General features: G+C 28.5%; 5 protein-coding genes and 1 long non-coding RNA gene across 14 annotated transcripts; 3 read left to right on the plus strand and 3 right to left on the minus strand.

Moving 5' to 3' along the window:
* The first annotated feature begins 746 nt into the window (after positions 1 to 746).
* Positions 747 to 4766, plus strand: LOC123261927 (group 3 secretory phospholipase A2-like). Of its 3 annotated transcripts, none has more exons than XM_044723822.1 (4): positions 747 to 916; positions 2576 to 2830; positions 3723 to 4060; positions 4119 to 4390. In XM_044723822.1, the coding sequence occupies exons 2-4, from the start codon at positions 2576 to 2578 to the stop codon at positions 4255 to 4257; spliced, it is 732 nt and encodes a 243-aa protein (XP_044579757.1). In that variant the 5' UTR covers positions 747 to 916; the 3' UTR covers positions 4258 to 4390. The 3 variants fall into 3 exon arrangements, with proteins under 3 accessions (XP_044579757.1, XP_044579758.1, XP_044579756.1); XM_044723823.1 differs by lacking the exons at positions 747 to 916; positions 4119 to 4390 and adding exons at positions 2192 to 2215; positions 4490 to 4766; XM_044723821.1 differs by lacking the exon at positions 747 to 916 and adding an exon at positions 2192 to 2215 and having other exon boundaries at positions 4119 to 4393.
* Positions 4767 to 5533: 767 nt separating this feature from the next.
* LOC123261926 (NAD-dependent protein deacylase Sirt4-like) lies at positions 5534 to 7344 on the minus strand. Its single transcript, XM_044723819.1, has 3 exons — positions 7153 to 7344; positions 6661 to 6937; positions 5534 to 6563 (listed from the first exon to the last, which is right to left on the minus strand). The coding sequence occupies exons 1-3, from the start codon at positions 7211 to 7213 to the stop codon at positions 5948 to 5950; spliced, it is 954 nt and encodes a 317-aa protein (XP_044579754.1). The 5' UTR covers positions 7214 to 7344; the 3' UTR covers positions 5534 to 5947.
* Positions 7345 to 7416: 72 nt separating this feature from the next.
* LOC123261924 (dentin sialophosphoprotein-like) lies at positions 7417 to 10026 on the plus strand. Of its 5 annotated transcripts, XM_044723815.1 has the most exons (6): positions 7417 to 7525; positions 7811 to 8066; positions 8128 to 8868; positions 8941 to 9202; positions 9317 to 9484; positions 9682 to 10026. In XM_044723815.1, the coding sequence occupies exons 2-5, from the start codon at positions 7848 to 7850 to the stop codon at positions 9439 to 9441; spliced, it is 1347 nt and encodes a 448-aa protein (XP_044579750.1). In that variant the 5' UTR covers positions 7417 to 7525; positions 7811 to 7847; the 3' UTR covers positions 9442 to 9484; positions 9682 to 10026. The 5 variants fall into 5 exon arrangements, with proteins under 5 accessions (XP_044579750.1, XP_044579749.1, XP_044579751.1 ...); XM_044723814.1 differs by having other exon boundaries at positions 9317 to 10026; XM_044723816.1 differs by having other exon boundaries at positions 7418 to 7525; positions 7815 to 8066; positions 9317 to 10026.
* Positions 10027 to 10310: 284 nt separating this feature from the next.
* LOC123261923 (protein PF14_0175) lies at positions 10311 to 13738 on the minus strand. The gene is made up of 4 exons (XM_044723813.1): positions 13475 to 13738; positions 13003 to 13204; positions 11128 to 12899; positions 10311 to 11052 (listed from the first exon to the last, which is right to left on the minus strand). The coding sequence occupies exons 1-4, from the start codon at positions 13547 to 13549 to the stop codon at positions 10693 to 10695; spliced, it is 2409 nt and encodes an 802-aa protein (XP_044579748.1). The 5' UTR covers positions 13550 to 13738; the 3' UTR covers positions 10311 to 10692.
* On the plus strand, positions 11283 to 22626 carry LOC123261928. The gene is made up of 3 exons (XR_006508809.1): positions 11283 to 11293; positions 14418 to 14420; positions 22248 to 22626. It is a non-coding gene; the product is annotated as an uncharacterized LOC123261928 (long non-coding RNA).
* Positions 18124 to 22249, minus strand: LOC123261922 (ataxin-2 homolog). 3 transcript variants are annotated; one of them, XM_044723812.1, is made up of 7 exons: positions 21723 to 22249; positions 21341 to 21449; positions 20891 to 21214; positions 20026 to 20800; positions 19376 to 19731; positions 19134 to 19314; positions 18124 to 19041 (listed from the first exon to the last, which is right to left on the minus strand). In XM_044723812.1, exons 1-7 carry the CDS (start codon positions 21758 to 21760, stop codon positions 18500 to 18502), a joined length of 2325 nt encoding a protein of 774 aa, XP_044579747.1. In that variant the 5' UTR covers positions 21761 to 22249; the 3' UTR covers positions 18124 to 18499. The 3 variants fall into 3 exon arrangements, with proteins under 3 accessions (XP_044579747.1, XP_044579746.1, XP_044579745.1); XM_044723811.1 differs by having other exon boundaries at positions 19146 to 19314; positions 19376 to 20800; XM_044723810.1 differs by having other exon boundaries at positions 19376 to 20800.
* Positions 22627 to 23394: the final 768 nt, after the last annotated feature.

Consider the following 23394-nt stretch of genomic DNA (forward strand, 5'->3'; position numbering starts at 1 on the left):
AAGTAGTTAAAATGTATGCCTACTTGTCTTTTTTTCTTCCTGCAAGGCCTCATAATGAATGTCGTTTGATGTTAATAAAAGTTCCGAAAATCCTATTTCTTTCACCTTTGTTACTGTTCACAGAATTAAGAAATCAACACATTCGGTAAAAAAAAAAATCTGGAATTTATGACAGCAAATTCTCAAGGAATAATCCTTTGAAAAAATCAGTATTCAAAAGCTGATGGCTCAGAAAGTCTGAGATTTATAATATTCTCCCAAGGAAGATCGAGGTATCGTTGATTTTTATTAAAATTTTAGTATTTATTTTTAATTAATATACATCAATAACTTCGAATATCAATAACTATTAACAGTAATTAAAAGTTTATACTTGAAAGTGAGTTTACAGCCAAATTTGATATTATTGCAATAATTGTGTTTAAATCTATTTTATTTCTTTTCGGTGAATTCATATCTTACACTATAAAATTTTTTAATTTTCTTGGTTTTTCTCTTATTATTATTATTATTATTATTATTATTATTATTATTATTATTATTATTATTATTATTATTATTATTATTATTATTATTATTATTATTATTATTATTATTATTATTATTATTATTATTCATAATAATAATTTGTAAAATATTAAATTATTTATAGTTCTTTTTACTAATATTTCTTTTGTAGTCAACAATTACTGTGGTCTATACTCACACTTTTACTCTCGTACATGTTAATACAATATTAGCGTTCACAGTCGCAATCAAATGATCAGTCGGTTAGTAACTGTTGAAGAGTCAAACTAATTTTGAATTGATAAAATCGAATCTGTCAGTTATTCATGAAGAATTGTTTCATGAGATATAGAAAAAAAACATCAATCTTTTGACAATTTAATAAATAATATTATATTAATTATCAAAGGTACGTGTAAAACATTTTTAATTAACTTATAAATGTTATTTTTATATTAATACATTTCAAAAAGTAAAAAGTGATTCTTACTTGAAAAATTTTGATAATTCATAATCATATAAAATTTACTTTTAACGAATTTGAATTGAATAAAAAATTTCAATGAATTTAATATAATTTGTAGAATCAAATTTATCTATTTGTTTCTTCTTTAGAATTTTTACTTTATTTAAGGGTAGTTTTAATCTACTATAACATTTACAGATTATAACAATTAAATCTTCTCAAACACGTCATGCAATCCCGATCAGATAATGAAAAATAAAATTCTGGTTTTATTATTTGGTCCCGCGAATCCAGTATTTCGAAACTTTTTGTTTTATCTTTCAATCGTGTGACTTTCAGTATCTCGTACAATAAATTGTTGAGTAACGTTTGCATTCCTTAATAATTTCAAGTATTATTTGTTAGAAAAAATAATATAAATATCCTTGTCATAAATATTTATTTATATTTTAATCATAAAATTATTTTCAATAACTAATTTTAACTGTTTTTAGAAGATAATATATTAACACACTGTAAATTAGTTTTGGTCTATTGAAACTATTTTGTGATTCTGTAATTTCGACATAGATCTTAAAAAATTGTTCTACTCTCTATTGACTATTTGAATAGCAATGTTATTTATTAAGATTACTTTAGTGAACAATTGCAAATCATGTTTGAAAATATTTTTAAAAAATAGCATCAATTAATAGAATAATAAAAATTCAATCTCTCCCATTCTACCTGAAGTACAAATTAGTTTAATGAGTATTTGATAAGGTCAATGAATATTACATTGCATTGCACACGTGCAGAGTATACCTTTTATAATTTTTAGTGATTCATTGATAAAATACTATTCGTTTTTATATTTTTAAGGATAAATAAAAATAAATTGAAGGGCAAATCGATTAAATAAAAATATATAGTTTTCCATCTTTCGAACAATATAATCCGAAAAAAATCAATTTAAAATGCACAATGAGTATAGGTATCTGAACTTTTATAAATGCGATGACCTTGAGTAAGTATTAAGAATTTCTTAGTTTTTTTTTTATTATTTTTTTTTATTGTTTTTTTTTCTTATTATTTTATATTTAAACGAAATTCGGTGGATTGCACTTGGCAGTACGAATCTTGTCTTTTGCAAAGATTGATAAATATGTTTGTTGATAAACGAAATGGTATAAAATCCAGTTAGAATCAAGTTACAGACATTGTTTGATCAATAGAATATTTGTTTGTGAAAATATGCAACAGGTGTGTAATTCTTTCTGAAAGACAATCCTTCTGTGGTTGATAATTAAAATTAATTATACTTAAGGTGAATTATATCAGAAATATTTAATTAATAATACTCATTGTAAAAGTCTTTTTAAATGATTGTTAATATAAATTATAAGTTGTAATTCATAAAAATAATATTATATCTATGAATTAACTAACAGTGACTTTTATTGCTATACTTATGAGTGACAACAATGATTCACTTAAACGAAACAGTAAAATCATAATAGATAAAGTAGATAAGTGTAGAAGTTATTTAAATAGACTTATTGAAGTTTCAATTTATATATTTATATTCTTATTCTGATGCTATAAATTTATGATATATTACAGATGCACTTGATTCTTCTATTAATTTTACCGATTCTTCGGTCAACGGAAGTAATAGCAAGTGTCCTAGTTGCTGATAATACTATGTCGAAGATGGTAGAATTAAACTCGGGCGCACCTTTTTGCGAGTTGTATCACGACCGCGGAGTTATTCAAAAGATGATTCTTGGTGCAGACCCGAAGAAAGTTCGCCAAATGTCAAGTAATTTAGTTGCTGACCTCGAAGAAACTTGTAAAGAATCAAGGAAAAAGGGAAAAGTAAGACTTATGGTTGAAGGATATATCATAATAAAAAATCTGAAAAACAATTGACCCTGAAGGTCATCCCTGAAATTTTCCGCTATTTTGACGTTTGACACGCTCGAAAATTTTTGAGCTCTTCAACAATCTTAAAATTGTTTTGAATCAATATTTTTTTGAGATTTTCATATGGTAATATCTTTTGAACCTGGCATTCGATTTTAATTTGCTTGGCGGCATTCGACGCAATTTTTTTAGCACAAAAATTTTTAAGAGATCTTCAGTCAATTGATTGAAGACTTTGAAAGATATTTTTAAAAAACTGAAGAAAAAATTTTTTTTTGTTTTTATTTTTGAATATCTTTGAATCGGCTCGACCGATTGACTTCAAGATCTAATCAGATTCGTTATAAAGATATAGTTCGACAAAGTTTTCTTTATAAACATACACACATCCACCCCCACACACACGCGCGCGCCCTTACTTCTAGACGGGAACAGTTGGAACGGTTTTTTAGGATCATAACATGTGGAAATTTGATGAAAACTCGAATTCTCAAAATCGAACCGAAATCAATAACTACTTCCTGCTGTTAAAAATAATTAATTTTCAAAGAGAGAAATTAAAAATAAAGCAGTTCGTAATTTGAAAAAAAAAAAAACAATTATAAATGGTTAATACAGCAATTAAAATTAATAATTATCAAATTTTAGTTTTCTTTAATTGAAATTTGAACTCTGAACAAATCGACAGCTGGAAATTAGCTGTATTTTTTTAAACAAACATTATATTTTTTGGTGGATTTAACGATACTTCAATAGAAATAATTAACTTGAATTTAATGTACTAGAATTTAATTAACTTAATTAGTAATAGATTAATATGTTAATTAATTAATTAATAATTTAGAACCAGCCTGCGGGCGGTGGCATAATTTATCCAGGCACTAAATGGTGTGGACCAGGTACTTTGGCATCTTCTTACAATGACTTAGGTCATCACGCGGCGGAAGATGCTTGCTGCAGAGAACATGATCATTGTCCAGTAGTGATAAATCCCAATCAATGTTTGAACAGTATTTGCAACAATGCGCCATTCACTCGGTCTCACTGTGATTGTGATGCTAAATTCCGACGTTGCCTTCAAAATTTAAACACTGAAGTAGCCAATACACTCGGTGCGCTCTTTTTCAATGTCATACAAGTCACTTGCTTTAAAGAAAGACGTCCGTGTTCTGAATGGCAAAGGTAAGACATACTACTATTATTCACAATGTTATTAATAAGTCAATGTTGTTTTAAATAGTTATTACAGACAAGCGTTCCAGTGGGCGAAATCTCCAAAATACTGGCCAATATATGCTCGAGGATGGCGACATCAACCAAAACCATTGTTCAATAAAATAATCAAATTTTTCGTTAAGACTATCAGTACTATTAAATGAATAAATATTTCATCATTCCACGATTTTAAATGGGTTCATATGCTAATTTTTTTTTTTTTTTTACGTATTTTCAATGGGATATCTTGTTAACGGAGGTGGTGGAATTAATGCATGAGTTTTTAATTAGGTGGCAATGGTTACATGACTGCAAAACAATTACATAATAATTACTAAATGAACGATAATTAAATAATTTTACTATAATAATAGATCAACTTTTCTTTTATTACAGAGTTGGTTACGGAGAAGTTGAATCTGCAAAGATATGCGGACAATACCATTTCCGGCCAAGTGAAAAATATGTTCCATTGATGCCTTTGAATGTTTGAATCAGCCAAAAATCATTTTCAAATATTTTATTTCTTATTAAACTTTTTAAATGACAAGTCTAATTTAAGTAAAGAAAGACAGAAGAAAAAAGAAAAAAAAGATTCGAATGAAAAAATAGACTATGGTTCTGTCAAACATACTGTATTTTGTTCCTTCAATATTATTCAAAAGAAAATAAATTGTGTTATTGATTACCAACTAAAAAAATTTATATTTAAGATCATACTTTACAAAAAATAAATCTTTTAATGAATTTTTGAAGTATACTTTTTTATCTATGAAATTCTTATGAATTAAATAATATTGAAAAATTGCGCAGGGGAGGCCTGAAGAAAAGAAAAGATAGCTTCATAAATTTTTCCAGAATTATTTCTGTATACAAAGAATTTTTTAGTATATTTTACATTAAAAAATGACTATACTTTTTACCGTTGACAACGAATTTTTTATCCAACTTTGACGCGTGCTATTATTCAAATAAATGGACGGATGGAAAATTGTTTGTATAATATTTATAGAAAATTTTATGCTCTAGAACTTTCAATCAATGAAAGTTTCAAATATGCAATTTGTTGGTAATTATTTTCCGGACTATCAAACCATCATAGAGTCCGATAACATGATTAAATAATGAATTATCGACCTTCCAAAGTAAAAAAGTTTTGACTTATAAATTCCTACCAAAAGTCAAAATGTCTATTTTTATGTTAAGAATAAATTTTCAAAACTTCAAAGAAATTCAATAACTTTTCAACTCACTGTATCGTCTCTTTGTGAAATTCAGCCGAAATTTAAATAATTTGTAATTAATGATTAATTGCCGGACGAAGATCTACCAAAAAGGAAGCTGTAAGAGCTGTAGCAATAGCATGTTTTATGACCAACATTTTCTCTGTGGATACCAAAAATATTAATTCAATAGTTTCAGGGATAAAAATTTTTCAACTTTCATTTTCTTCGTTTATTTATGATTTACTAACAAATTCGAAGCTCTTTTAGCTATTCATTAGAATTTCAACTAACCGATTGGGTGTTGAAATTATCAGAAATGGAATTTTTCAGAGCTGTATCAATTTGATTCAACCAAACGAGGTAAAACTTCCTAAATTCTGTGAACTACAGATTTCATGCTAAACAGATTTCATTAGTTTATATCTCAGTGCTCTTTTTTTGCCTGATCTATACTAATATATTTCATTTAATATTTGACGTATGTCATTGACTAGCACGAATTAAACTAAATATTTCAACGAATTTTAACAACTGAAAAGAATAATTATTGCACGCATAAAATTTTAGTTATATTTCAATAAATATAATTTATTTACATTTGTCATTGTCTACTCAATTATGTATTCATCTAACTATGAAAATTTAAATTGGGAAATAGTTGTTTGAAAACTTCACCACATCCAGAATTTAATTTAATAGCTGCATACTTATCAGCTCTAGTTTCACCAATATTAACAATTGCAATTGGCTTTTTTTCTTCAACAGCTTGTAAAATTATTCTATATCCGGAAAATGTAGTTAGAGATGTACCAAGTACCAATAACGCATCAGCTTCGTCAACGGCATGTCGAACTTGCTCAACAGTATGTCTTGGTACGTTGTCTCCAAAAAATACAATATCAGGTTTTAATATACCACCACAATTTTCACAAGACGGTAAAACAAACGCTTGGGCTTGTTCGTCTGAAAGTTCAATATCACCATCCGGCCGTATTTCTTTGCTATTAGCGTTAATGGTTGGATTTAATTTGTCTAAAATATGTTGAAAATCTTCTCTACTAATTTTACTATCACAGTTTAAACACATAACAGTGTAACCAGTTCCATGTAATTCTATTACCTGACTACTACCTGCTTTTGAATGTAATCTATCAACATTTTGAGTAATAATACATGATACGATGTTTAAATCTTCTAGATATTTAAGAATTTTATGACTGAAATTCGGTTGGAATTCCGAAAACCTGTAATAAATATAAGGAATTATGATTATGATAATTTGAAAAACCAAATTCTGAGTATAGTTAATCGTCTATAATTAAATATGACATTAAAACTCACCTCGGCCATGCGATATAATTCCTAGCCCAATACCTCTTCCTGATATGATCATGTTTTCTAAAATCTTGGTATAAAACAGGCCTTCTATTACTAGTAGCATATAATCCAACTCCTTCAGACCTATAATCGGGAATTCCACTTTCTGTTGAAACACCTGCACCAGTTAAAACACATATTTTGCCTTCATTTCTTATGAAATTTTCAAGCTGAATTAAATCATTTGGCTTCGGTGGTTCATATTTTGGTACAAAAGAAAGATTCGCAAAATTTTTTAAACCTGAAAAAAATAAGTTTATATCATTAGAATAAAATTTCTCCCACAACTTTTAAAATATAATACTGAATTTAACAGACATTCATCAATTTTTTAGATTTTTATAACAATTAAATTAAATCTTTCATTTTTATAATAATAATAAAATTTACGTTTATTTTTAAAAATAAAAGAATAAAATTACTCTGAAAAAATAAAAAATTTCTGTGTTTGCTTACTAGAAAATAACCACGATCCAGATGTTTTCTTTAAATTTCTAAGAATATTAACTTCATTCATTTTTCAATAGTTGTAACCAATATTTTATAATAATTCTATTTTATTTTTATGTAACTAACAAAATTACGGAGCTTTATTTTAATGCAAAAAAATAGCAATGTGTTCAACCTTGATTCATACATATTTTGTAAATATGTTATTGTATACCTATACTAAATATAACTGCAGAAGTATAATCCGGACATTGCCGAACATTTTACATTCGGTTCACGAAGGTTAACATGTAGCGTTCTCGTATTTTGCCGCGTAAATATATTTAGTAGTGATTAATGATTAGTAACCAACAAAAATACTGCGTAAACAGCGTAAACGGTAAGTTAATTTAAAGCTTACAAAGTTATTATTTTTGTTGTAACATAAGTTTTTATCTATGGATGAAATAAACAAGTAGTAAGTAAAATGAATCAAAATAATTAAATAATTGTCTTGATAATAAAAATTGTTCATAACATACTACATGAATATGTTGATACAGCGTCGCTTGATTTAATTTTACACTAAAGAACTAATTTAATTTTATTATACATATTTACATAATTTTGAATGAAAATCGAAATGAAAACAATTATGTCTTATTTATTTATCTATTTTTTTAAGGAAGAACAAAGCTGAGCTATTGAAATACTGCAAAAAAATGGACAGTTCAACGGAACATGAAATAGATAATGATACAACCAAGTTAAAAACTAACAAAAAACGAGTACATGTGGATAGTGACGATAATGACGAGATAGTTACTAAAAAATCCCGGACTGAAAATGATTCTTCAGAAAAATATGATGATAAGGAATCCATGAAAGACGAACTAACAGATAAAAGTGGAACAAATTTTGATGATCAAAAAAATCCGAAAGTAATTATTTTTTATTTAATTTCACCTTTTGATATATTCAAACTTTTTTTTTGATTTACAGGAAAATGAACATACTTCTAAGAAAAAGGATGTAGATGATAAAGTAGATGAAAATAACAAAAACTCGGAAGATTCTGCTGATAATAAAAAAGCCTCAACAGAATCAGAAGAATCGGATGATAATAATGGTAAAAAATCAAATAGTAGCGATGATAGTACCAAAGTTAAAAAGACAAAGAAAGATAGAAAAAAGGAACAAACAAAAAATAAGAACGTCAAACGAGATACGGATTCAGAAGATAGTTCGAGTGAGGAAGATTGTACTAAAATAAAAAAGAAAATCCAATCTCTTGGTCCCCTGTCAAAAAATATTGTTAAATCTAAAGGAAATAAAGAAGAAAGTGATAAAAATACGAGTGATGATGACGATAAAAGTTTGTCTGAAGATAAGAAAAAACTTGACTCCAGCAAAGATGATGCCTCTGAAGAAGAAAAAGAAAATCATAATCGTTCAGATACCAACGACATCAGTAGTGATTCAGAATCAGAAAATCGTAAACGAATAAACAAAAAACAGAATACTAAATCAAAATCTTCAAAAACTCCTAAAGTACCTAAAAGTTCTAAAATTTCCGACAACGTTGAAAATAAAAAAAACAAACATAAGAAGAGTGACAATAAAGACAAAAAAGTTATGAATAAGGAATCTAATGACTCAGATAATTCAAAAAATTCATCAGACAGTGAAGAGAATTTCAGTGACGATGAAGATGAAGAAAAGGATAAAAGCAAAGGAAAAAAGGTATTTTTACTTTTTCATAATTCGCTTTTAATATATTGAATTTATGTTATATTGCTCTAAATTTTTTTGTAGTCGCGAGGTTCCGTTAACTTTGATAAAAAAGTGAATTCCTTGAAAAAATATATACGCTTGGCTGGTATAAGGGTTCAATGTTATAAAAGATTATGGAATGATTGCAAGAGTAATAAACAACGAATCGATAAGTTGAAGGAATTATTAGAAAAGAATGGGGTTTCCGGAAGGCCATCTATAGAGAAGTGCAAGGCAGCAAAAATTGAACGTGAACGTATTCAAGAAATTGCTTCTTTAGATACTGCAAATATTATTTCAGAAGGTATTTATATAGCAAATTAAAAAAAAAAATTGACCCCATCTATCAGCCATAAAATTTTTCGTTTCATACATTTTTCTTTTTGGCATTATCTATTTACTTAATTATTTTTAACAGGTCGTGTTAACCGATCTCGACGAGCTCCTCTAAGAAAACAGAAATCTCCTACTCCCCCACCAGTTTCTACAACCGAACATGAAAAAATACGTAAGAGAATTAAATTAATAGTCGATAGTGACTAAGTACAAGTTCATTGAAATGTTAAATTTAACTAAGTTAAAGTTAACCAGTTTTAATAAATAAGTGATTTCTCTTATTAATCTCTAATAATCAGAAATTACAGTATTTATGTATTAACCCTTCAGTACCCTCGCTATGAGAATTTTTCTCACGCAACAACATTCAACTTATAGGATGTCGCTGCAGTGCAAGTGAGACACTAAAAAGAACGTGGGTACTGAAGGGTTAATAAGCAAAAATTCACCCAGCAAATCAATATAATGTTTTCCTTAATTCAATGATTGTAAACAAAAACTAGTTAACATTCAATGAAATATTATAATATCTTGATCTGAGTTAGACTCATGATACATAATTGTATACAAATTAAACAATTGTATTATTCAATGAGTTTTTGTCTTCCGATGCTATCAAAGAATGTACTATTTCTTTTTATTAGACAAAAAAATCTTTTTTGCTTGTCATAAACATGAAATGTGTACTTGGTGTGATACAACAGTGATTTATATATCATAGAACTCTCAGTAAAATTTGTAAGAAACTAAATGTTGCAAAAAAAAAAAAAATAAACATATAATCAGAATCTATTTCGTGTTTTTTGCTCTTATCTAATCAATAAATGTTATTCAAACAAATAAAAGTTATATTTAAAGAAAGTATAAAATCTTTATTGTTTTTATGATTAAACAGTTGGGTAAAATCAATCGAAATATTATGATGTACATTATTCAAAATTATTGACACATGAATCTATTGGAAAAATCGTAGAAAATAGATATAATTTATAAAGCTATTATCTTAAATTACTTCTTATTATTTGACACGTGTTTTCACAAAAATTAATGAATTTAAAAATAACGAAACAAGTAAATAGAATTACTTCTTTTTTTATTATTATCTTGGAGCTTAAGATTTTGAAAAAAAAACTACAACCAAAGTTCCCTAAAATATTGTTAATGTTTGAACAATTAATTATAGTATATAAAGTAAAAACTTTTTTAACTTAGCCAAAAAAGCTTTTAAGCCAAGTAAATATTTGGAAGCAGAAGTTTGTAAAAATTGAAAACATTTTCAGAACATTCTATGTTAAAAGTATAAAATTTATTACAAAGTTTTTCAATCTGGAATAAGAATAAAATTATTTTTATCGGTATATTTATTTATATAAATATAGTTTAGCAACGGATAAAATTTTATAGCGGATTGAAAAACTAACCCTAAGATTTAAATATTTTTATATAGTAAAAAAATAATTATTTGCTTGTATTTAAATACTCAGTTATACATTCTTTACAACAGAATGGTTTATCTTCTTTTATAGCCATTCGACCATTTAAAAGACTTTTTTTACATGTAGCGCAACAAAAACATTGATCGGTTGCATGGAAATTAAGATTCTTGACCACTACGCCTTGTTGATCGGCAGCTATTACTTGATGACATTTATCGCATTTTTTCGCATATGTTTTTTGATAACAAAGTAAACAAAGTGGTCGATCATTTTCAGAAATGTACTGTTGTCCTGCCAATGGAACATCACAATCCCAACAACAAAAATGTTTGACATGATAATTGTGTCCTTCGGCAACAGTGTACTCTCGTACAAAGATTAACTGTAAAAATAAAAATTGAATTTAAATAATTTATTAAAATAAACATCTATTGAATCAAAGTAATAATTATCTTACCTCATCACATGCAAAACACCTTGGTATTTCTAACAAATTAGCAAGATCCCGAGCGCAGTAAAGTTTATCTTTATAATAAAAGTAAACCAAGTCAACGAGTAATTCATTACAAGTTGAACAAACAAAACATCCAGGGTGCCATGTTGCATTTTTAGCTTTCTCTACAGTTACAACTACATCATTAACAAAAATTCCTTCCTGACATTTATGACACTTTTGTACTTTAGATTGAGTTATCAATAAATCATTTGTTGCCTCGGCAAGTTGCTCAATATTTGAATCTCTTTCGAAAATTTTCGTTTTTCCAAAAGCTTCTTCTGGGAAAATAGGATTGTTAAGATTTTCTGATCTAATTATCGAGTTTTCAGGAGTGCCATAATTACTTAATTGAGCTTGAATAAGTTTTGAATTATTATTTTGATTATTAGTCTCTACATTTTGATTAATATGACCTCCAAGATTTTGTTCTTCTCCATTATCACGTATTAATTCACGTGATTTTGATGAGTTATGTAAATCATCCAGTTCTTCCTCTTTTCCACAATATTTTGATGCAAGTTTTTCGCGGATAAATGAAAGTTCTTTTTTGTCTAATGTACTCCCTATGATATCTGAAGCATGAATTGCACTAGGTGGTAATAATGCTTCTGACAGTAATTTATCTGCTAATATGGAGTTTTTATGTTCTTGTAAATTTGATTCACGTAAGTTTCTGCATGGTTCATTTAATTTTGTCGACCATTGCGAAGCATTTAGAGTATTAAAATGAGTTTGTGATTGATTTTGAGGATCACTCTCAATTTTCTGGAATGCTGGATTATTGGAAGAATAATTATTAGAATGCAAATTAGATTGCGCAAAATTTAACGCTGGATTATGATTATCACAATGAATAGGATTTATTATAGAGGAAGACGTTGGTACTGTTGTAGTTAATCTACTCTGTTCTTGATCTGTATTATTATTCATACCTACAAGATTTTTATTCAACGAAATATTAACCGGATTTTGTTCAAAATTACTGTTGTTCAACTGTCCAACAGAAAAATACTTATCATCATGAGGCAGCCGATTTATATTCGGAATATTCAAAGCAGAATTACGAGTATCAGGAACCATATCAACTGAAGCAACTCGTCCATCATTTTTCATATTTTCAAGAATATGATGGTATCTAGCCATTTTATGGCTATCATTAGTTATTTGTCCTAAAAGTGGACCACGAAGAGTTTCAAGTACTCTTGGAGCTATTTCTGGATCATTAACTGATGTATTGAAAATTTGATTTGGATTATAAATTTCTTCTTGAGACGCTAATGGGGTTGAGTATGATGATTTCATAGATTTAGGTATAAAACTACTGGGTGTTCGAAGATTTGGAGATTGACTATTTATCAAACTTGGTTTATGTTTTGGAGTAAAGCACTCTGAAGCATTTGCTGGTGTTATTAAAGATTTTTCAAAAGGTTTTGCGGTTATTATCTTGGAAACCTTTCCTTGGCCAACATATTTTTTCAAGTTTTCGAGATACTTTTCAAATTGATTTTTCTCAGAATCTGACAATTCATCACAAAGTTTATGATCAATGTCATGCAACGGAAGTTGCTTTTGAAGTTGTTGTTTTCTCAAAGCAGCACCCACGGATCCTTTAATAGGTAATTTATCTTGTGGCAATGCTTTCATGTAATCAGCAGCAAGTTCTTTTGTCGTATTGGGTGGTGCCCATTCAAATGTTTCTTCATTGTCTATCTGCTGCTTGTTAATTTTAAGAACTGAAAAAATAAATTAAATAATTATGACAGTTATTAGTTTATTTTTCAAATAATCTGCTTCATCCTACATGTTTTATATGTTAAAATGAAAACATTTACTTACCAATTAGTTTGCATTTAGAATTTCCTGACGGACCAAATAATAAATCAAACTGTGGAAATTCATCAACAGGAACATCATGATCATCGTGACCACATTTACAATTTTTACATATTTTTCTCCAAAAATGTAAATCAAGACCTGGACAATTAGATACGCACTTTATGCACGGAGCTCCGGCACCAACTTCATGAGCTAGTCGCGGCTGAAAAAATACATTTATATTTATTTACCTACACTATTTATTAAAAATTTTTAATTTGCGATCAGTCATCAAGTCATGACTTTTGCTGTTGAAGTTTAAGATAAACATAATCTGTTATCGATAATAAACAATAAGTATAATAAAATAAAATTTTAAATATTTCTATTTATACATTGCATTAAAAATGATTTTTTCAATAAAATAATTTGAAATGTACCGTTCGTTTTACTGAATAACCATTAAGTAAAAAATAAATAAAAAATAACGAACCTTTCGCTTACGATTTTCGAGCTCTAAAAGCCACTTTGGGCGATTATCATCTTCGACTTGGGTATTTGATTCCATTTTTATAAATAATTCAGTATAAAATATAACTAACTATTAATTAATATACGAAGTTTTAGTGTTTATTGAAATTATAATAGTTTGATTACACGCTTCATATTAAACTTTTTCGCTGACTGAAAGACTCATCTTTTCTTCACGTACATGCTGTACACTATAAAGCCCCAGTCTGACTCATAACGCCCCACTCTTTTTTAGAGGACATTGAGTCACAGCTGACTTTTACACTGACGTACTTTTGTAAATTATGTACGTATATGAAAATATATTTACGTAAAAGTAAACAAATAAAAGTAAATTTCTTAATAGTATATAGTAAAAAATTAAATTTTTAATTTATTTGTAAATTCATATGTATAACTACTAATTCCAAATTATAATTTATTAAAAGAACTTTTGTTACTTTTAAAAGGCCCCCCTTTCCCCCTTTCTCCCACTTTCTTGATAATATTAACATTTTACCACCAGATTGAAATTTTTGTTACAATTGTAGATGAATTTTAAAAGAGAATTTAATATATTTTTCGTACGAATATTCAAACTACCAAAATTTTATAAACCGATAAAGATACGTCAGATTTCATTATCAATTCTGAATCATTAGTTGAGCCAAGTTTTTTCCATTTTTATCATCACAATAAATCTTAACGTTTTGATATCTTATTATTTTGATTGTTTAATTAAATTTCAATATAAATACTTGAAATATGACAAGATCATCCAATTGATTACAAAAAATTGGCCGCATATGAAAGAAGGGGTCCCTTGCCTTAGAATAAGGTTAACACTAAATTAAAAAATAGTAAATAAATAAATAAATTTATATATTACTGGACACATATGAGGACTTAGATGATAGATTTTAAAGCGAGTAAAAAATTGTGAAATTAATAAAAATCACAATTACTTTTATTCTAAGTATACCCTGATTAGAAAAGATTCAAAATGGCTAAAAGATTCAATTTGACAAATATATAGATATACACTTTGCATAGGTTGAATCTTTTTAAATCTTTTTTTTTTTTTTAATTAGGGTATAATTATCTACATAATAAGCATAAAATAATCAATTGAAATTTTTTTTAATTAATTTTTTTTCACACCTAATTATAATATGCAAAAATACAAATTTATTTATGGAATAGGATATTTTTTTTTACAGAACATATTTCAATATATATTTTTGTTACGTCCATAATCTAAAATATGTTTAATATAGGGGCCTTTACATTCACGCAGCGTGGATTTAAGGCCTTTATATTCACGCGGCGTGGATTTATCAGGACTTTTTTTACGTATGAATAAACATGTCCATTTTTCTTATTTTGTTTTGTCACAAAATTTTATGACTAATTCCAAATTGTTAATTGACATAATTTACATTATTATAAGAGGAATGGGTACATCTTATGTACCCACAACTTCATCGGAAGCTTCTTGTGAGATCTGGAATTGAAATATTTTTAATAAGTTGGTTTTAAAATAAATTAAACTTTTAAATGTATTTTTATCAATTGTCAATAGTATTCAATTGAAACAATATCAAGCTTTACCTTTTTTTTCCAATTTGTTTATCAATTAATTTTCTTTAACATCTTTAAATAATTCATCTATAATCTCTTGCATAGATACTTTCCGTTTTTCACCGGATTCATGTTTTTTATTAGAGCTTTTTTCTTTCTTTTTATTTCATTTATTTTTTATCTCAATTTTTTTTTGTTTCAGACCGAGGCACTGTATTTTTCATACGCCGTTATTCATTGCTAGACCATTTCCCAGTTTTACGATAAATATTAAGATTTTCTGACTTTTTTTTTCTCTTTCTGTTTATTTTTATATTTGATAAAATTAGTATTAACAGAATATTCTTCAAAAGACTATGAATTCCGATTTTTCAGTTCTGTTATATGGTATTCGTAAAAGACCAAAAGCCTTAGCTGTCAGAACGAGATGTAATTTTTTTCTTTTAAAATTTCATTAAATTCATATTTACTCTACGATTTTATGTATGAAACAAAACCACTATTATCGAGCTGTAAATTTCTCATGGAATTCAAATATTGTTAAAGGATCAAAATACCTTTTAGACTATTCTAATTTTTGATTTTTTTTCCTCATTAACCAAAGTAACAATGCAAAAGTTGCTCTTCAATGATTAGTGTAAATTAGAAGTCAAATTCACTACAAATCCAGGTTTTTCAAATATTGCTGTTAGATTGAAGCCAATCTGCTAACGCAATTTAAAGTCAGTGTCAGGTGAAAAATTGATGGCAAATAAACTGTAAAAGTTGGAATGTCCTATTAATAAAACCGAAAATTTTATTTCTTTCAGTCTATATGCAGTTTGCAAGCAAACTGAAAGAGGTAGGCAGAAAGTTCCGAGATGTGTTCACGTTCAATGGAAAGTTATATGTAATTAGACCTCAAAGAACTATTTCCTCTAAGATTCTGTATTTGTTGCATTTAGAGCGGATGAAATCGGACTTTCCTGAAAACTTACTTCGTTGTTTAACCAGGCCCTCACTTTCTTATTTATGTGATCCTTGTTGTTGATGTCCTATAAACACACGAAAATTTAAATGTAGTATACAAGTTGAATAAAATAAAAATTGAACGGAAATTATAATACTAAATTAAATAGATACCTTAAGTTATTTTTTAATTGTGATATTATGTTTTCGAAGACCATGTAGTTTGTCTTCTTTAGGAGGTAAATGAACTCGGTACTGTATCAAACAAGTTGGAGGTACTGAGAATCTTGGAGAAATTGACTTGAAGTTTAACAGCATTGTTTATCATTTAATTAAAAACTGGATTTTCATTTAATTAAAAAAAATATTAAAAATTGACTAAAATATTGAATATCAATTCATTTGATAAGGATTGGAAAGTCAGAAAAGATGATTATAAATATTAAATACCTGTATACGTTTTTAATTATTCATTTTATTTTGATGTTTTTTTTTTTCTTAAATCTCTTTGATATAAAATTTTTGTCTAACGATGCCACGTAGCAAGCTTATTTCGTCAAGAGGAAAATTCATTTTCCACACATTTATATTATTATCTTTAATATCGTCGTTATTATGTATTAGTCTCGTTCATTTTTTTTATAATTTTGTTGATTCAAAATATGTTTACACCATTAATTTTTTCAACTTTCGAATTATTATTAATTTTTTAATTGATTTGTAATTCTTAATTAATTTAATAACATTATTTATTTATATCGCATCATATTAATTTTAGACTTTTCCGATGTTAGGTTCTATTTATACATTTACATATTTAACTCGTTTACAAGCGTTTTATAGAAATTTAATTAATATATTATAAATATGGTAATTATATAAATTTTAATTTATGTTTAGCTGTTTATTTTAAATACAGTAATCATAAAAAAACTGTAGTTTAAAATATTAATATTGTTGATATATAAATATTAAATAAAATATTCAACATTTGTATACGAGTTAATTTATTTTCTTCTCACGATTGAATTATAACTTTTCTCTTTCATTTCACGTATGTTGACGAAATTGAGAAAATTTATTACGTACATTTTTCTCAATTACCCACAATTTTTTTATGCTCTCAAAAAGCACTTTGTTATAAAAATTAATCAAATGATGATGATGATGATGATGATGGTGATAATAAATTACTCTCCGTAATATAACATTAATAAATTATTAATACGCTTGTTGAATTTAAAATATGACCTATTTTTTTTTTCATATTCTCATGTTAATTACAAATATAACATAAGAACGAAGCTACATATTCCGTATTTAGTCTAATAATTGTTTAATCAATTTTCGAGTATAATTAATTTATTTACTTTTATTCAACTATTGTATTTGCAATCGACAACTATAATGGTAGTATTCTTATGAAGTTGGGGAATGATATTCTTATTTTCATATAAGTACGCGAGTATTTATACCAATAAAATATTTTTCAAGAAGAGTAATTTTGTTTTTCTACATCTTTTTATTTGATTTTTATAACGCAATGAGAACCGAACTACATATGAACATAATAAAATTTCTTAATTTTAATTTTACGAGCGCATAGTTTTTCATTAATTTTATAACTAAATTAGTGGGCGCATATCAAGCCGAGGAGTTATTTCATCTAGAAAAGTTTTATTTGTGATCCAGCACTTAAAGTTTTTTCTTTGCCTTTGTTTAGTTTAACTTTTTTAATTTTTTTTAGCTAAATTATCAAGGATGAAAAATAATTGAATTTGATACCTAATCAGCAAAGCAAGAATATTTAAAAAAAAAAAGTTAAAGATTAAGTCAAATAATTTGTTTATTTCAACAACAATCGTTTGACTAAACTATAATTTAGTTGAATTGATTTATAATGAATGAATCGGGGACGTAAATTTAAATAAAATCTACGTAAAAACCCCGAAGTGTCACGAAGGTTACATTTTTTATTTTACGATCTTATAATCGTTTGTAAGATTACAGATGTAATGAGAATCAAACCGACAGACGGAAACGTATTCCTGAGTTGAGAGAATAGTTATAGCGTGTAATAATTAAATATAAATTGAGACGCAATATTTTTTTTTTTCATGATTTGAGCTGATTAACATAACAGTGTCATTTAGTATTGCATTGAAACATTGCTCTTATGAAAAAGAAGTTATTCATTCATCATACATCTCAGTTACCAATAAAAAATAAATAATAAGGTACGAACTTGAGCATTATGTAGAAGTGTAATAAAAAAATTTCAATGCAAATTATCAGCAGCAATAACTGACACTAAATACTCAAAACAACAGATGTAAAAAGCTCAAATAAACTCACTTTTATTCAAGATCTATTTATTAATATTGAATGTTTACTTAGAGCCTTTTTTATGCCTCAATATAAGTTATTTTGCGCCTCAATAAAAATACTAACGTTTCTCTCTTCTCAACCGGCGTCGTAGCTATTGATTATGAGGTAAAATAACTGGTATAGCTTGTTGAGCACCAGGTGGTGGTTGAGCTGGTAAATACGGCATGTGTTGCGGTGGAATTGATAAATGTGGTGGAATTAATGGACACATTAATGGGTAATTCGGTGTGTGACCTTGAGGTGGTGGTTGTGGATATGATGCTTGTGGTGTACCCGATGGATTATAAGCACCAGGCGTATGCTGGGGATTTTGATTAGCCGGTGATTGTGTTTGACTCTGGGGTTGTTGTCCTACGTGATGTTGATGAGGATGTCCATGATGTCCCATATATTGAATACCAGGATTTTGAGGCCCAGGTGACTCATGATGATGATGATGATAAGGCGTAGCCATATGTGGCGGTGGTTGTGGTGCTTGCACCATACGAACCATTTGTTGATAAGTTGGTTGTCCTGGATAAGGCACCTGAAATGATGGATGCAACGGGGCAGGAGCAAGCAATGGTTGGCCTGTTGCGGCTGCTACTTGCATTTGTGATGCAATATCTGGTGCTCGATGTTGCATCATTGGTACTAGAGTAAAGTTAAAAGATAATTCAATAACCAGCGGTTTTTATAATAATTGATTGTAAAATATAAATATAATCAAGAGCTTGCGTTAGTACCTAGATACTGACCCTTCCTGAACCTCGCTACAGGTTGGGCTTGAGGCTGAGAAAAGGCGGTTGGTGGTTGACTTGTCATGACATAGGCTGGTGTCATAACTACTGTTGTAGGCATAGCTCCAGAATATTGTGGTGTTTGAGGTGTATGTGGTCTGCTTGGAGTTGGTGTACTTGGCGAACGCTGAAAGATATTATCAGTCTTCATTATTTGAATTAACAGTTTAACTAATGTATTTTCGTACCGGTGTAAATGGCTTTGCGTTTGGATTGAATTCTTTCGCATTTGGATTTAATGTTGACTTTTTAAACGAAGTTGTTATTTTTTCAATAGCAGGTTCGTGACTTTGCTGCATCGGCGGTGTGGTTTGTTGCTGTACTTGAGGTGGTGTTGTAGGCTGTAAAGATGTTGAACCTGTAGGTGGTTTTGAAGCAATAATTGGTTCTTCTTGTACCGTTTGATGTTGCTGTTGGTGAGACCCTTGATGTTGTGGAGGCTGTGTTAACGGCTTTTGATGTTGATGAACGGTTGGATGATGTGATGGCGGCATAGATTGTTGAATATGTGTATCTTGATGATGCGATTGTTGTTGTTGTTGTTTACGTGGAATGGATGGAGTTTCCTGCGTTTGTGGATCAGCTAATTTGAAATCTGATGAAAATTGTCTCAATTCAGCGTGTTGTTCATCTCTTGGTCTAGGAGTTGAAATTTTTCTATGATCAGATTTACTAGTGAGAAGATCATTGCGCTGACCTTCAAGTGAATTTTGTTGCTGAATAGAACTATGAGGAGTATGAGGTGATGGCTGTTGCTGCTGTTGCTGTGGTGATGGAGTTGGTGGTTGCTGCTGTTGTTGTTGTGGTGGTGGTTGCTGTTGCTGTTGTTGGGGCTGCTGTTGTTGTTGTTGCTGCTGCTGTTGTTGTTGATGAGAAGTCGCAGTCTGTGGAAACGGTGCAGGAGGCGCTTTATCTATTTGATAACCTTGTTGTCTTCCTGGGCGCTCTCGTTTTTCAAGATTTAATTTATTTGATGGTGGTAGCTGCTGTGGAGCAAATGCAACTTGTGACATAGTTGATCCGTGTTGATGCTGAGTTTGCATTTGAGGTATAACTGGCATTGCTGTCACAGGCAGAGGTTGCGTTGTTGGTGGTTGAACAAACGGAGGCGGTGTATTGTAAGTAACAACAACACCACTTGGTGGCATGGCCATTATCGGATGTTGTACTGGAGGATGATTTGACGGACCTCCTAGTGGAATGTTACTTGGCTGAGAAGAATTCGTTGTTGATCCCGGAGGTGGATGGTTAAACATATTTTTATTATTTACTGTACTAGGTGACGGTGGCGGTGGAGTTGATCGTGTTAATTTACCAGAATTAACGCTATTTCTTTTTGCAGGAGGGACGTATTTAGGTTCATTATTTGGTCGAATCACAGCAGCAAAACGTTCTTCCTCATCACCATTTTCAAGATCTAATCGAGCTTTATGATTAGGTTGAGCCTCTATTTCGTTAGCTATCTCTGATGCTTTTTGCTCTTGATCCTTGAATTCCTTAGTATCTTTACGATGTAATGGAAGAGTATAACCAACCAAAGACGGTTCAAACGTAGTCTGTACACCATATATTTGTTCATTTCTACTGAACATTTCATGAGCAGGCCAGCCATTCTGAAAAAAAAGTAAATAAAAGAAAAACAATAATAATAATAGTTTCAGATATTTAAACTTTGAATGTAATATTAATGAATAAATTCATACAGAAGCTCCGTCCAATTCATAATCGTCGCCATTTATTGTTGCTGGTGCATCCCATGGTTCAAGTTCTTTTTCTCCTACTAAGCCATTAAACTTACTAATTGATGTGTCAGTTTGAAATGTATTTCTTATTGCGTAATCTAAGTCTACATCTTTTGCAGACATTGTAATAATATCTTGAGGTTTGAATATAAGTTTTTCAACCACAGTATCTACGCAAATTTCGCCTGAGCTCTCTACACGATGAGCCATTTCCAGAACTACTTCAAATTGGCTAGAAAAAGTTCTAAATATACCTTCGTATAATGAACCATTTTGAGTTTGGATCTGTAAAAAAAGTACAAGTATATATAAACATGTTTACTTATATATAAATAAATAACAGCTACAAATACAATTGTTTATAATCAATCAATAAAGAGGATTTAATTAATTAATTTATTTATTTGTTACCTGAACTATATTGCCAACATGGCTTGTTATCGCATGCATAAAATGAGCATTGTTGTAAACCCCTTCGGCAACAACACTTCTCTCTTGAGGACCTCGAGCTCGAGGAGATCTATGAATACAAATAATTTGTTACTTCAATTATTATTTAGACTTAAAATGTGCTTATAAAAGTAGAACATGACTAAATAAAAGTATCATTGATAGATAAATAATAAAAATTCTATTAAGTGATTCACAGTTAATTTAGTAGCTGACATTTTGATAAACTTAAAAGTAATAAAATAAAATAATTCAAATTATATATATATATATATATATATATATATATATATATATATATATATGCTATATATATATATATATATATATATATATATATTACCTAGTTGGATTAGAACGATTTTTTCTTTTGTTATTCATGGTACTGATTAAAGAGAAATCCTAGTCACTGAATTGCAGATATTTGTCGCCTGTTAATTGGGCGCTTTCTCGTTTCTTAGTGTGGACCGGAATTTTGAAAAACTTCCTTATAATATTTAATAAAACAAATTAATTTTTAGTTTTAAACAAAAATTTGAACTGTTCGGTTGAATAATTTTCACGAGAAAATGCCAACTGAAATGATTTATGAATGATGGCAAAGGTCAATTGAGTTGGTATAATTTTGTAACATGAACGATTGAATTTTGAGGTTATGCTGATGACGCGCCTAGATTACTCGAGGCAAGGTATGTACTAGTAAACACTTATTACTGTGTATATATAACGAGATAAATTTTTGTTTACGAAAATAAAATAAATCACTAGCCACACCTCGTGGCAAAGATTACTGACAATAGAAGAGAGAGAAGACCAACTTGGGCCACCACGAAAATTGTAATTCTATGTCGTGTGTGACGTAACTCAGCGCTCTTCTGCCCCTCGTTCTTGTTAGCTGTATGGAATCGTCGCGATTATTTTTGAAAAGGAACGGGAACAGTCACGTTTTTACGTTTGTTTATCGCGTAAACCACGCGTCTTCGTATTCATGCGATAACACCCACGACTTCCGATTCCACTCACGCTTATCGAATTTTATACTATTAATCAACATGTGGTGAACGAGAGAATAATCTTTAGTATATATAGATAGATTGTCATCTCGTCTTGATCTCCGTGAAACTCTTAGGCGAGCTTTCACTATCCAATCAGATACTTTCTTTATTGCTTTATAACCAATCCCGTGTCGACTTCACAAATGTTTGCATCGCGCGTTTCTTTTTACTGTCTTTTCATTCTTATTTATAATTGCTCTTGAAATTTATTTATATTGTATTAAAATATTTATTATTTTTTAAGTTTTAAAAACACATTACAAAAATTTGTTTTCTTTTTTTAATTTTTGATGAATAGAATAATTAGAAAAAAAATAGAAAATTGATTTAGAAAAATCAATTTTTTTCTCTTTTAGATCAAATAATTGAAATTCCTTAAAATTTTTTTTAATTCTTTAAGGTAAAAGCCCCAATAGATGATCATGTACCAGTATATGATTACTCCATGTATTTGTATACCTATATTTATGAATATAGATATACAAATACATGGAGTGATCATATACTGGTACGTGATCATCTATTGGGGCTTTTACCTTACTTTTTATAAGCTTTTAAAAAAAATTTTAGTATGTTGATTTTTAGATTTTTAATAAATTGACAAAGCCTCAATCCTAAGCAATCATTGTTTATATCTTAATAACAAGTAAGAAAATTCAAATTAATAAATTGTGATGCAGGATTGGTTATTATTTTTTTTTATAGTAAAAATTTATCAAAAAAAATATGAATTTGTGAATTATAAAATATAAAATAGCCTATACATATGTATCATTTTGTATTTTTCATTTAACACAAAACTATGAACAAACTAATCTTAAAAATTTTGTTGTTTATATCATAACTTTAAAATTTTTTAATCGAAAGCCATTGAGGTCGAAAAGTATTAGCTGTATCTTAACTGTATCTTCAATCATTTCACTTTTTAAGTTACATTTTTAATAATTAAACAATTTAACA

This window comes from Cotesia glomerata, linkage group LG3 (assembly GCF_020080835.1).
Source record: "Cotesia glomerata isolate CgM1 linkage group LG3, MPM_Cglom_v2.3, whole genome shotgun sequence".
In the NCBI taxonomy this organism is placed as follows: domain Eukaryota; kingdom Metazoa; phylum Arthropoda; class Insecta; order Hymenoptera; family Braconidae; genus Cotesia; species Cotesia glomerata.